Genomic DNA, 14,224 nt, shown 5'->3' on the forward strand with positions numbered 1-14,224 from the left:
AATGGAAAAATCTTTGACTGGGCTAAATTCCGCAGGAAATCTAAGTACGTCTACATCTTCAGTATTTAAGTTATATTAGAATACATTCTGATCCCACAGACTATCACCTACATAGAAAAGTTTAAACACCTTTACTCAATCTAGAGGATTTGCAGCCAGTTTAAATGTCGCATATGAAAAAGGAAAGCAACATACAGGAAGGTGCAATAGAACATGTGTTTTTTGAGTAATGGTCTAGGTCTTAGGGTATAGCTACACAGCAGCTGGAAATTACACTTGCTATGTAAGCAACTACTATAGCTGTGTGAACAGAAGAGATAGCCCATGTAATCATGACTTAGAGGCTAGCAGATTAGCGTAAATACAAGGGAAGGTGGTTGGTGGTATCAGAATCAACAATACAATCTGTAAACCACACTACAAACGATTTGGAGACCCCTGATCTGAAGATCGTAAATTGAAAATATAGACAGCAAGAGATCTTATCGAAAAGTAGTTCCTGGAGACGTACAATATCTGCAGAATTCTGGTAAAAAAAAAAGTCTTCCTATGCCAATTCTGCACAGTCTGTCAAATGATCCTTCCAGACCTTTCCCAGGCTCTCCACATCCTTAAAAAGGGGAGAAAAGTCATAAACTAGACTCAACTTCCACAGCACTGACAACCCACCGGCTGCTTCTTCAGATCATGAATGAAGCAAAGACTCAAATCTACCCATCAGCCTAGGAGAGTTTTCTGGAGATGCGCTTTCAGTGCTCTTTTGCAGGCTTGTATTGGCTTCTGAGGCCATGCTGTCAGATCTCAGCAAGGAGTAGCGATGAAGGAAGCTAGTTTATAGGGGAGGAGGGTGTGTCATACCACTTTTACCATGAGTTATTGCTATGGAAGAATGCTCTCTGATGACCTCAAAAGACCCCTGGTGGCAATCTCTGACCCAGATGGGCTCCCTCATGCAAAGAGATGGTAAACTAACCATTAGTCAATGGGAAGAATGTATCAGGCCCCCATCACAGAAATGGCTGTCAAGATGCTCTTTTTTTCTTTCTTTGGAAACATTGAACGTAATCTGTTGGAGCCAGATTCTTGCCCAGTTTGAATAACTACTCTTCTGTATTGTGTTGCAACTCCTACATGGTCCTGCCATGAGGGCAGGGGACTGGACGCAATGACCTCTCGAGGTCCCTTCCAGTTCTAGTGTTCTACAATTCTATGCTACTGCAGGATCCTTAAGAAGGTAGGACCAGGAGTGCAGTGCTCCCGCTAAACTGCAGTGGCAGCACAGCTTCACAGGTGATTAATCAGCCCCGCCCACTCAGAGGTTCAGGACTCTGTGCATAAAGCTGACTGACTGAGCCGGGCTGATTAATCTGTGAAGTTGTGCTGCTCTGCAGCCTAGAGAGAACATTGACCAGGAGTCCCAAGTTTTAACAAGACCCTATTACAGAGAGAAATCCAGGACACTTATTTACTCTCCCTGTGACAGCAGCTTGGCTTCCCTGTGATAGCACACCAGGAGGGTCATTGGAGAGCAAGAAGGGAACCTGTCCTGCCCCTGGATCTCCTGGACACCTAATTCCATCTTGCAGACCCTGTCAAGAAACAGAAGCGTTTGCTGAATCTTTGAGAGCTCCCAGGCGAGTTAGCTGTTGAAGAAAAGAACTCTCTTTTTTTGACCATATCCCTTTAAATAAGAGGGTTTTTTTTTTTTTAAAGAAACACATAATTCCTTGCTTAGTCATGGACTATTGGAAGGAATACCAAGTTCTCATCAATCCAGGACCTATATCATGGGATTAATGGACGACTTGCTCCTGTGAGCGATTTTGTTAGCTCATAAGTCAATCAATGGCTAAAGGAGAACATACTGATGGGAAAAGGAAAAAATATGTATATTACTTAAAACTGTACAGTATCTGTGGTGAAGTCATCTCTGCAGGATATTTCAGTCTTTCCCACAAAAACAGTGGGGATTTCTGAGCCACCTGCTTATCCACTACTGCCAAAGAGACTAATGCAGTTTCATCTCCCTCGTAATATGATTGAGAGAGTGAGACCAAATTAAAGTCATAGAAACATTCAATCATTTGTTAATGTGGCTCTTAAGGAGAGTACGTTTAAATCTACAGATTAGCCCACCAATACGATTTCTTTCTTAAATGTAAAGAACATTCATGTTAGGAGATTAGGGGGTAAAAACAATTTTACAGGACCTCAACCCCCAAGAGGAGATCCTAAGGTCTTAAACCTCCCTGAAGAAATTACTTCCCCTAACTTTGGCTTTCCAAAGGTGTGTCTACACAGCACCCTTACCTCGAAATAAGCTACGCAATTTACGCTATACAAATTGCGTAACTTATTTCGAGTTAATTTCAAAATAGCTTATTTTGAAATGTGGTGCTGTCTACACAGCACCAAATTTTGAAATAACTCTCTATTCTGAAATGCCCCTGAATTCTCATGGAATGAGAGTTACCGGGACGTTGGAATAAGCCGCCCGTTATTTCAAAATCTATTTTGAAGTAATGAGCTGCTCCAATAGACGCAGAATAGCTATTTCAGGATACTTCCGGTATCCCAAAATAGCTCCACAGTGTAGACATAGCCCAAATGGAGAGAGGGGGAGAGAGTGGAGAAATGCTGCAATTTAAGACCCACTCATTCGTTTCTGGCAATGTGACTGTGACAGGGTCTACAGAGCTGCACTGCCTCTGGTGAGCAGATATATCATCACCGTGCCATGTACACCAAAATGCCTTTGCAAACTCTACCATGAAAGCAAATAAGGGATCATCTGAAGGTAAGTAAACTGGCTGAGGTTGTATAGCTAGTCAGCAAGAGTTCCACATGGGAATGATCACATGGAATAGGTAGCAAGCATAGAATTCTATTGCAATGTTGTAACTAGACAGTAGAAGTACCACCACTGCCTAGTGAATGCTTTACAAACAATAAATACTAAAAGAGAGATGCAAGATGGTATAAGGTCTCCTCCTCCTCCTCTCCTTATCTCGCTGCTAGCAGCTGTTATTCTGTGCAAAAGTTACTGGGGGGAGACTTAATTAGCTCAAAAGAAGAAGATACTACAAAAAGTGATACAGTTGATAGCTCTGTCCTCCAATGGGGATTACATTAATCTTACCTCAGTATGATCTCCATCTCCGCTACAAGAGGGAAGAGTGTCTCTTGATGTGGTTATTATAGTGTATAGCTAAGAGATGGGTATGCAGAGGAAAACATTTTCCACTCATTAAGCTAATGTTCAGAGCCCTGGCTCTAAAGAGCTGACAGACCCTTTAGAGTGCCATGAGACAGCTGATATCCAGAAACTTCATGGTGCTATTAAAACGTTCTCCTCTTCCGTTCATTAACTTTCATGTGGGTGGAAAATGTTGCTTCATGTAAAAAGACAAAAACGCTAGTGGAATGTTTAATGACTTTGTTCCAATTTATGTGTTACACTGGAACCATTCAAAAGCTGACAAACCTTATACAGAAAATCGGTGTAGTCTACACTACAATAGATTATCTCTCTGCAGTGGCCACAGGATAGTACTCTGCAGCCAGTGGGTGGTCTAAACTAGAGGTTTTCAAACTCTGGGTCATGGCTTGTAGGGGCAAGCTGCTAGCAGGCCATGGGACACTTTGTTTACCTGTGCCTCCGCAGGTACGAGAAATTGCAGCTCCTGTTGACCGCGGATTGCCTTTTCCCACCAATGGGAGCTGCAGGAAGCAGAATGGACACAAAGTATCTGAGAACATCCACTATAGACTAAACAGCAAGCCAGCACAGAAAGGGATTTTTTTAACCTTATCTTCACAAACAATGGGAGCGTGAGAGTGATTCTCAATCTGGATTAAAGTAATTAACTGGAATAGTCTTTTGCATACTAATTCCCAACTGTTCTTGATCATCTGTTTATCTTTATTATTTGAAATACACATTGTATGATGTGACACAGTAATACAAATAAACTTTCTTGATTAAAAAAAAAACCGATTTGTAAACATGTACTAGAAGACATACCCAGCATTGCCCAGGTCTGGCCCAGGGCAGGAGTGGTGCCATGCATCCTAGCAGCTGACTTCTCCCTGGATCAGCCAGGAAGGAGCAGAGGGGACTGTCTTGGTGCTGGCTGCCCGGTGGTCACGGGGTCATCAGAAACCAGCCCAGGGTCAGGTGTGCACCTCAGACAGTGGCTTGACCCCGGGGCCAACTCGGGAGTAGGGGTGGGTCACAGAGAACACCTGCCAGCGCTCCCCGGTGCCAATCCAGGTGTGGGGGAAGCCATGCAGCAGCTTGCAGCTATTCCCCAGGGCAGGCCAGAGTGTCAGCTGCTGCTGGCCTGTAGCTTCCCACTGGGGCACTTGCTGTCCTCCCCCGCTCCTCGCCCCGAGGCCATTCCACAGAATAACTTCCTCTTACTAGACTCTTCCCTTTCCATTTTATGAAAAACAATCAAATTCAAGCCACATCCCATTGTCCTGGCACAACCAAACCCTGACCTTGCTTTCAGTTAGGATAAGAGGAAGCTGCATAGCAAATCTGGTGCTCCTAGCTCTTAAAGTTTAGGAGGTGCTCTTGAACAAATGGACTCAGAGGTGGACAAACAAACAGACACATTTCTAAAATATATAGATAGATTAGAAAAGTACAATGTTCACTCATTGCCAGATAGGCAGGATGCCATTACCACACCAAAACAATGACAGAACTTTAAAAAAAAAAATCAGAACATCAAAAGAAAACACATAAAAGTGCATGAACAAGAGTAACCAAGTGAACCATGTACAAAAACTCTCAACTCTGACATGTTCCTTGTTCTCCTTTCTCTGATTGCTAAACACTTGGTGCTAGGGAGTAGGGATGTTAATTTCGATTTATCAGCTAATCAAGTCGTTGATGGAATTTCCATTGACTACTCAATTAGTCAATAAAGGGGAAGGAGGGTACTTGCTATCTCTGCTGCGCCTCTGCCTTTGAAATGTAATAAGAGCCGTCTGTGGCTCTTGCTACATTTCAAAGGTAGAGGCGCAGTGGGAAACCCCGCACAAGCAGGGACTGAAGCAGTCCCCCTCGCACCAGATCCGGACTGCTTTTACATTTCAAAGGCAGAGGCATAACAGCTGGGACCCAGCACGAGGGAGGACTGCTTCAGTCCCCAATCACGTCAGGTTCCCTGCTGCACCAATGCTTCTTCTGTCTGCCCCCAACCCTGCACCATGAACATGGTGCTGAGATGAACCAGCTTTTAAGCTGGATCCCCCCCAGCACCGGCTCCTGCTTCCCCCCACCTCCTTGCTGCCTCTAAAATAGAGACCGGGGAGGGAAGGTGAGAGTACGTGAGTAGTCAACTCAACTACTCTTTTACATCCCTACTAGGGAGCTGGTGGAGGCATCCACAGGAGATGGGGCAATACAGAGGAATGATTGGCCAGTGTTGCCCTGCCCAGCTGCTCCTGGGGCCTGCTTGCCTGGGCCAAGCAGCCATGGAGATTTCCAAGCTGTTTCTGGTCAGCGTGACCTGGGACATAAGCCGTGCCATGGTCAATGCGACAGGCGCAGGTACGCTTGTGATCATAGTGTTTTCAACTGCTCAAACAGCTCTTGCTGCTGAGCTCTGCCCACCTCCCCCTGCCACCATGCTTGTTCCAAGAACTGCAAAGCAAGTGCTGGCTCCTATGCTGAAAGGCTGTCCTGAAGCTATGCAGCCAGCCTCGGCCTTCCCTCTTGTCTTTCCTCGAGCCTAAAATCCCTTTGCTTTGGTGTGGGAACTGCGTGTTGGCCCTGTCCAGAACTTCAACTACGAGTTCATCATGGAATCACTTCCTCTTGCAACGGTCCATGAAGGTACATTTGCCCAGGCTTCTGCCCCAGCATTGGTGAGCTGTGGAGGTTTTGTAGCCTCTACAGGTTGAGGGGCTGGACTAGGACAAGATAGAAAATTATTGTCTCAAAAAGCTCAGTGCAGGAGAACAAAAAAAAAATCCCTAAGGAATTTCTGACATAAAATGTTACTTTTCCAAACTGAGCTTCAGTATGTGGTGAGCAGGATGCTACAGACCACAGAAGCTCCCTAGACACAGCCTGGGTAATTGCAGCAAAAGAAATGCAGAGACAAAGGTAAGTACAAATTCAGACCTCTTTATGGTTTCCTAAAAATTCCAGAACTACGTGGATCTAGGCTACAGGGATATCAATGGCCATGCTAAAAAAGTTTTTTTCCTCCCTACCATTTCAGGCCTTTCATATTCTGGAGGACATATTTTGGTGGTGCCCAACTGGCAAGAGGAGATGCTATTCCAAACTACCAGTGGGACACTTAAAGCATATGCAACATAAGCATTCAAATGGATAGTGACCAAATAACACATCTATCAGTGGAGTAGGCTGGTCCTCAAACTGAGAGGAACACAGAACTTGCCATTGCTGTTCAGACCATTCCTCTGCGAAGTCCAGAATCCTGCTACTAGTTGTAGCCAAAACCTCATGTTTCATAAGAAGAGGAAAACTCCCTTTCACTGGCCTAAAAGACAATTCTGTACCTGGGGAGGAAATGCCCTCTTGGAACTCTGCAATGCTCAGTTTATAACAAGCAGGCACTTCAGTTTAGAGTGCTGCATAAAGACTATGCAGAACCCTGTAGAAGAAAAATAGAAGTGGCTTTGTGTATTATTTATGCATTTGATGGCATTCTACACTTGCAATATAGTGGTGTATAAGAATCAGATGACTGACTGACTGCTTCACCCCTGTATATATTGCAATGATTCTTAGTGACCAATTTTACTGGGTCCTATTGTGGCAGGCATTGTACACACATACAGTTATAATCTAAAAGGCAAGGCACCACTGGCAGATAAAACAAATAAGCATGTTGGGTGGGATGTGAGGGGGGAAAAAAGAGGGTAACATAAATATTAGGTGCGTCAGAGGGGTAGCCGAGTTAGTCTGTAACTGGAAAAACTTAAAAAATAACTAATAGTCTTGCAACACCCTAAGGTACGTCTAGACTACAGGGTTTTGTCGACAGATACTGTCGACAAAGCTTCTGTCGACAAAGAGCGTCTAGACTACATTCAGTTCTGTCGACAAAGCAAGCTGTTTTGTCGACAAAACCCTGTAGTCTAGACACAACCCTATATGCAATAACACCTTCTGTCGACAGAACTCTGTCGACAAAAGGCGTTATGCCTCGTAGAATGAGGTTTACCAGCATCGACAAAACTGCTGAGTTCTGTCAACGTTATGTCGACAGAACTCAGCGGTAGTGTAGATGCAGGTATAGTTTTGTCGACAAAAGTCCACTTTTGTCGACAAAACTCTGTAGTCTAGACACACCCTTAGAGACTAAAAAAACATGTAGATGGTATCATGAGTTTTTGTGGGCACAGCCCACTTCTTCAGATGAATGGAATTATTAAAGGTCCAGTTTCTAAATAAATAGGGTCTCTAAGGTGTTAGTCTCCAAGCAGCAGCAAAACTATTTGCTGTTTTTATAAATATTAAGATAAGCACAATTCTTAACCAATCAAACTGTAATCACAACATGCCACCTGTCTCGCCATAATTATATTGCGTCTTCCAAATACATTCTAGAAAACATAAGTTTTGAGGAGGCACTTGAATCAGGAGGTGGTGCTGGACTTATCGTGAGCTCCTACCCTTAAACAGGTATCATGAGCACTTTGCCCAAAACTGTTATATTCTGGCTCTGGGATACCAGAAGAAATAAGTTTCCTCCTATGAGGACTTTAAGAATACTTTAAATTCATTATGTATCTTTGACAATGAGACTTTACCATCATAGAAAATGTCCAACGATACAGGACTCTACTTACCTTTCTATAATGTTCTTAGTCAATATTAACTGATCAATCCATATTTATGTTGAAATACAAGCTTCCTCATCTCTCCTACTCTTTGAATCATCCTCCTGCGGTGAATGGAACATAGTTGCTACTGAGGGGTAGCCGTGTTAATCTGTATCTTTAAAAACCACAAGTAGTCCTGTGTCACTTTAAAAACTAACAAAGGTATAGGATCCTGAGCTTTCGTGGGTAAAACTCACTGCATCAGATGAGCTGGAGACTCTCTAACTCATCTGATGAAGTGGGTTTTACCCACAAAAGCTCATGATCTTTAACCTTTGTTAGCCTCTAAGGTGACATGGGACAACTTATTGTTCATAAATGCTATTATATTTGTTACTAGAAGATTTACCCGGCATTGCTCAGGTCCCTAACTCCATTTTTGTTTTTTGGAAAATAAAATGAAAATGCACATGCTTCATTTAAATCAATGTTCTGAGGCGGGGCTGAGGGTCAGAGGTTCAATATGCAGGCTGCCCCCAGGACAGGGGACAACCCCAGCCCTCTCTCATCACAGCAGCTTGGGGCCAGGTGAAAAGCACCTGTCCAAAGCCACTGCAATTCCAGCAGGCACAGGTGGGAGAGGAATGCACAACCTCCATTTGGGGCAGGACCAGGCTCATCTGCCTTCTGTACTCCTCAGCCAGAGTGAAGAATCCAGTAAACTGTGCACTTTCCCCTCGCTGTGTGACAAAGAGGAACAGCCAGCAATGTCCCCATTTGAAATGGGGCGAGGGGTTCCTTGGGTGGTAGGAGGCATGCCCCCATCCAGCTCCTTTCACCTGCATGGTGATTCTCTTTTTTCGGTATGATTTTATGAAAAGCAATCCCATTCCAGACACATCCCATTTTCCTGGCACAACCAAACCCAACCTTGCTTTAAGTTATGGTAAGAGGAAGCTGTATACCAAATTTGGTGGTATTAAATCTTACTGTTTAGGAGGAGTTCTTGAACAGACAGGCAGAGACAGACAAACTCTGTCAAATATATAGTAGATGTCGTGATAATTGACACTAATAGCCAACCTTATTTAGAGATGTGAACCACAGATCAGTGGTTCAATTCAAGATCAGACAAAAGGAAGAACTCTACTGGAGTATTATTATTCATAAATTCCCAGCAGATCTTTTAGAAAAATGCCCAATCTTGATTAAAAATTTTCCAGTGATGGAGAATCCACCCCAACCTTCGGTAAGTTAATTCAATGGTTAATTACCTTTGTTATTAAATATTTTCACCTTTTTTTTCACGTCTGAATTTCTCTAGTGTCAACTTCTGGCCACTGTAACCAATTGTACCTTTGCCTGCTAGATTGAAGGATTCTCAATTATCATGTTTCTGTTCCCCCTACAGGTATTTTTAGACTGAGGTACAGCCATCCGCTCACTTTCCTTTTGAGAAGCTAAATAGATTGAGTTCCCTGAGTTATGGAATGTTTGTAACAGTAATACTATTTATTTACAACAATGTTTAGGATGTTATATTTATATAAATAATAGTACAAAAAAAACCTCAGTAGGATTGGGGCTCCATTAGGCTAGGCACTGCCATCTGCTCCTTAACTCAAAATAGGATTGCCAGTATTGGTTGGATGTATTCCTGGAGAGGTCATTCCATGACCATCTTTAATTTCTGGAGACTGGAGAACAATCCTGGGGGGGTTAACAACCCTATCCTAAAAGCTTACCACAAAAAAGGGAGAGCGCTTTAATTCATAAAGATATCCAATAGCAGTAGACAGAGTATGGTACATTATAAATTCCTTCTTGGTGAAAACACTCAATGCATATGTGCCCAATCTGCAAAGTCTCTGGTGAAGTTCCCATGGTCTATATTTAACATTGGAATTTGTGTTATGGATGAAATTCACAAGGCACTAGTTAAGATCCATTTAGATCCTCAGGGCAAAGTTCATCTCAATGCAGTCAGTTCACACAAGTGCCTCTGGATATACTGACCATATTTTCAAACTAATTTCACAGAGATCAGTTGTGGGCCAGAGGCTGACACCCCCCTCCTTTATGTGTGTCTGCAGAACGTGCAGCTCCTGATCACAGTTCTGGCAAGACCAGTATGGCCACAGAGATACCCAGCAGTACCTTGCAACTAGTCAACATCCCCCAGCTCTTTACCCATCTGTTGCAGAAAACAAATGAGGCAGCCTGAATGGCCAGCACCTGCGAGGACGTGCTTGCTCTTGCCAGGGCAGGACTAGCTGCATAGACACCAACACAACCAAAGAGAACACAAAGTGCACTGAACCCTCCATCTCTCTCCTGGTCCAAAGTAGGGCATCTGAGAAAAGGACTGTAATGGTTGGGGCCAAACAGGAGAAGGAGCATTGCTATTGTGGGAGACAACATTAAAAAATTAAGAGTTGGAAGCTCTTTTGCTTATAAAATGGGTCTCTCTCTGACAAACCAGGAGACTTGGTCTCCTTAAGGACCATTTACACCACTAATATAGGATTTGGGTTCCACTTAAGTAGAGTACTCAGACTTCTGTGGACTCTCTCTATACTGAGGTGAATGTCACCACTGATAATTCTCTATGTTCAGTGATGGTTAAAATATTTAACTTCCTTCTCCTCCTCTCCCCTCCCCTTCTAGCTCCAAGGACATAAAAAATGCGCTCCAGAAGTAACAGCACAGAAAGCCCAACCAAATCAAAACAGTGCCAGCCAAGATTAAGAGGACCCCATACAGAAGATACAGTTTATGATGGGAGAGTAAACGTGAAAAGGGAAGAAAAGGAGAAAGATACCAGCACCATCCTAAGAAGCCCCGAATCTGAGAAAAAACAAAGAAGATATTCCAAAAAAGGAGATGACCTCTCTCGAGATGATCTATTATTTCTTCTTAGTGTGCTTGAGGGTGAATTACAGGTGCAGTCTTTTTTTGTTTTATTTTCATTGCATAATTTACTCTAAACTGAGTATGTGAAAATGTGGTTACTTTCCTAATCAGTAATCAATAGAATTTGTATGGACTACTCAATTACTCAATAAGGGTAGGCAGTTACAGTGTTTAGTCTGGCTCACACCAGGTGCCAGTACAACCTGCCCTGCTGCCATTCTGCACTGTAAGGGATGGGAGAGCCAACATGTGGGAAGAGGGCAGCTGGGGAGATTATGCTGACTGACGAGAGAGCTGGGGGACCAGGGACTGAGTCAGCATCTTTGCACACCGAATACCCTGTCCTTTAATATTGCAGAGCCACAGGGGGCTAATTGATAAGCTCCTGCTTATCCATTAGTTGACTAGTTGCTTACATCCCTACTGTAAATATATACTTGTTTTTCTATTTTAGATAGTATACCTATTATAACTGGTACAGGTGTACAAATGTGCAATGTGAGAATACACAAAAATATTCATCCAAATATCACAGAAAGGAACTCCCAACCCAAAACAAACACTAGAGATTTTCCCTACTCGTCCCAGTATATAGCACACATATTTGAAATGTCAGTGCCATGGTGGCCGAATGGTCCTATTACTCTCAAAGTGTGCAGTGACATGTGAATTCATTCCTATTACGAACTCATAAAACCACACAGTCCCCATCATGTATTCTGAATATGATATATTGGTTATATAAATATATTTCATGAATGTTTTAAAAAAAATTTTTAAATGTTTATGGGGCATTTCTTGTATCCCTCCTGCAAGGCCAGATGCATTAATTACTTGGAGTCTAACTATACAGGGTTCAGGAGGAGCAATAAAATCTCTTAAAATGTACTACAACAGACTTAAAATATCTCAAAAGGTCCATTATATCATGCCCTATAGAGATAGGAATGAGTGTTGGCTTCCACCAAGGCCATGAGATACTGGATTTCAAAATTGTGACATTTTCTATATGTAAAAGCTCTCAACGGCTGGGGCTAAAGGCTGCCCACCTAGGGCAAATATAATTTAGGAGTGAGAATGGAAGTCTGTATTTGCAGAAAAAAAGGAAGGGAGGTTTCTGAGGCAGGGTGATTTAATGAAAGTAAAGACAGCTGTTTGAAACTGCTCATGAGTTTGGAATGTGTGAGAGCAGAGGTCAGGTGAACTGGTCAAGGGTGCACGATAAATGGATTTATCACATGGTTTCACAGTTTTAACTTCTGGGAATTACCCATGTTAGTAATTTTATTATTAATATATGTATATGTAGACACATGTTAATACTATATATAATCTGCATATATGTTCCACTGGTCATTCAGACATATAAGCGACCAGCTGAGTGTAGCTACACGTGTACACCCCTCCCAAATCTATTGTAAATTCTAGTAAATTATGTTATTTTGGCCTTCTCCATAGGGAAAGTCCTAGCAACTCTTCCCCTCTCTCAAACCCACCAATTCTGCGCCCAAAATATAGGGTAAGTTATTTCATATGAAATCAGGAAGTGATGTGTACAATATATTAAGAAAAACATTGCAGTATGAAACTTTTCCAAAGTTATCACCCATTTACCTGACTTCCCTCCAACTCTAAATCAAAAACCAGATTTCCCAAACATTCTCTCTGAAAACGCAATTCTAAGAAAATACATCTCTGTCTAGTTAAAAAAAAGTTTAATCTTCTTTGTAGGTTGTTCCTATAGGTCAGAGAGAAAATACCTTTGCAGAAGAAAGTGGGAACAGAATTTTTTGAATTCTTTATTTGCCAGAGAACAGTACTGTCAACTCCACGCCTTTTAAAATTATGACTCTATCCCCAAAAATGATGAGATTATCTTAAAAGTTAGATTGCTAAACATTATAAATCTTGTCTTATTTGGCTTCTGTTTTCCAAGACATTACTTGAGCCCTTTAATCTTTTCTCCATCTCCAGAAAAGCTAGAAATTTTTTGAAGCTGTTACTTCATGAGAATCACATGACTACAGGAGCTGGAGCTTTAAGAAAAGTACGACACTCGTAATAAAGTTGTGAGACTTAGAAATACTGAGTGCACAACCTGAAGAGGTCATTACAAATTTTTTGTAGGAATTCTAGTATACAATTATTTTAACTGACTTGACTTCATGCATTTCTTTTTGACATTTTTAGATTTAATATTAACAAGCATTCCTTCCCTGCTCACTTCTTGTCATCTATCACCATGAAGAAGAAACAACTTATTCTTAAAAAGGGCATGACATTTTGGGTGGGAAACCTGAAACATCATCAAGAGGACTAGTTTTCAGAAGCAGAGCTCAAGACCTTCTCTACTCAAGATACTTTATAGTGCCTTGAAGGGGCACACAGGATTGAGAACTCTAATATTACTAGTTACTGTACTTTTGAAAATCTTGGCCTTATGTATTTCATACGCACATGCTCCCTTAGACATAGTCACTTCTGCCTGCTTTAAGGGCAATTAATCTTGTTTTAAAGAGCTGACATTATTGCATGCTTTTGGAATGCATGTTGTGAAAGATCACATCCTCTGCACCATGTACCTCACTGGCTTCAGTGTACAAACATGTATATGTAACAATAAAAGCTGACTACCTCCAAGTCAGTTTAAACAATAAAATGCTGCCTTTATATCCTGTGTGTACAGAGAATACAAACTTCTTTGCTTCCCAAAGTACATGAAAAAACTAAATGAAAATCTAAAAACAAATGCCAATACCTGAATGACATTTTGTTCTAAATTCTTGTACAATGTAAAGTGTGTGCTGGTACAAAAAAAATGAGTTATATAATCTATCTTTAACAAAATACTCATTTATACATTTTAAAAAATTAAAAATTGAATTTTGAAAATACAAAGACCGATATTTCTCTTATAATTTTAAAGTGTTCAGTTTACTAATTATCTCAAGGGTACTTAACATATAATTTGAAGAACTGAAAAAAATATTGCCAAATGTTAATGTAGAAGCTACTCTCTGAAGATGCCAATACATAAAACTAGTTCACTGGAATTCTTTGTGTTTCTGCAGGCTCAGGATGAAGTCATCGGAGTTCTTAAGGCTGAAAAAATTGACCTGGCTTTGCTTGAAGCACAATATGGCTTTGTTACTCCCAAAAAGGTATTAGAGGCACTCCAGCGAGATGCTATTCAAACCAAGGCTGCACAATGGCAAGAGGATATCTATGAAAAGCCTATGGGAGAGGTATGCATAGTAATATACAATATTCACACACAGGGACTAATTATGTTATCAAAGTCAATAACAAAAGTCCCATTGACTTCAGTGGGAGAAAGATATTGCCCTGAGACAGCACAGACTACCAGGTAGCAGAGCAAAGTACAGAATACAGTTTGTTATAAATTATAAGACAACATGATCCAGTTGATTTAGCATGGAGCAAAGACCCAAGCCAATCTTGGCTCCCACAGAAATCGGGAACATGACCCTGGAGAAGT

The 14,224-nt window shown here is 41.7% G+C and overlaps 2 protein-coding genes across 5 annotated transcripts in view; one reads left to right on the forward strand and one right to left on the reverse strand.

Annotated features, from left to right (window-relative positions):
* Positions 1 to 14,224, reverse strand: part of CMSS1 (cms1 ribosomal small subunit homolog) — a 352,914-nt gene that overhangs the window by 203,052 nt on the left and 135,638 nt on the right. The window contains exon 1 of one of the 2 annotated variants that reach the window (XM_075915712.1): positions 3,140 to 3,162. The exons of the other annotated variant lie outside the window; for it this stretch is intronic. The gene's annotated coding sequence lies outside the window, so the exon portion shown is untranslated. Of the gene's footprint in view, positions 1 to 3,139; positions 3,163 to 14,224 lie in introns of those variants that run through there. 2 annotated transcript variants of the gene reach the window in all.
* FILIP1L (filamin A interacting protein 1 like) overlaps positions 1 to 14,224 on the forward strand; it is a 294,587-nt gene that overhangs the window by 158,063 nt on the left and 122,300 nt on the right. For all 3 annotated transcript variants that reach the window (XM_075914071.1, XM_075913841.1, XM_006130685.4), the window contains 2 exons: positions 10,480 to 10,754; positions 13,797 to 13,970. In XM_075914071.1, coding sequence (XP_075770186.1) covers positions 10,497 to 10,754; positions 13,797 to 13,970 — 432 coding nt within the window. In that variant the 5' untranslated portion in view covers positions 10,480 to 10,496. The remainder of the gene's footprint in view (positions 1 to 10,479; positions 10,755 to 13,796; positions 13,971 to 14,224) is intronic.

This window comes from Pelodiscus sinensis, chromosome 1 (assembly GCF_049634645.1).
Source record: "Pelodiscus sinensis isolate JC-2024 chromosome 1, ASM4963464v1, whole genome shotgun sequence".
Classification (NCBI taxonomy): Eukaryota; Metazoa; Chordata; order Testudines; family Trionychidae; genus Pelodiscus; species Pelodiscus sinensis.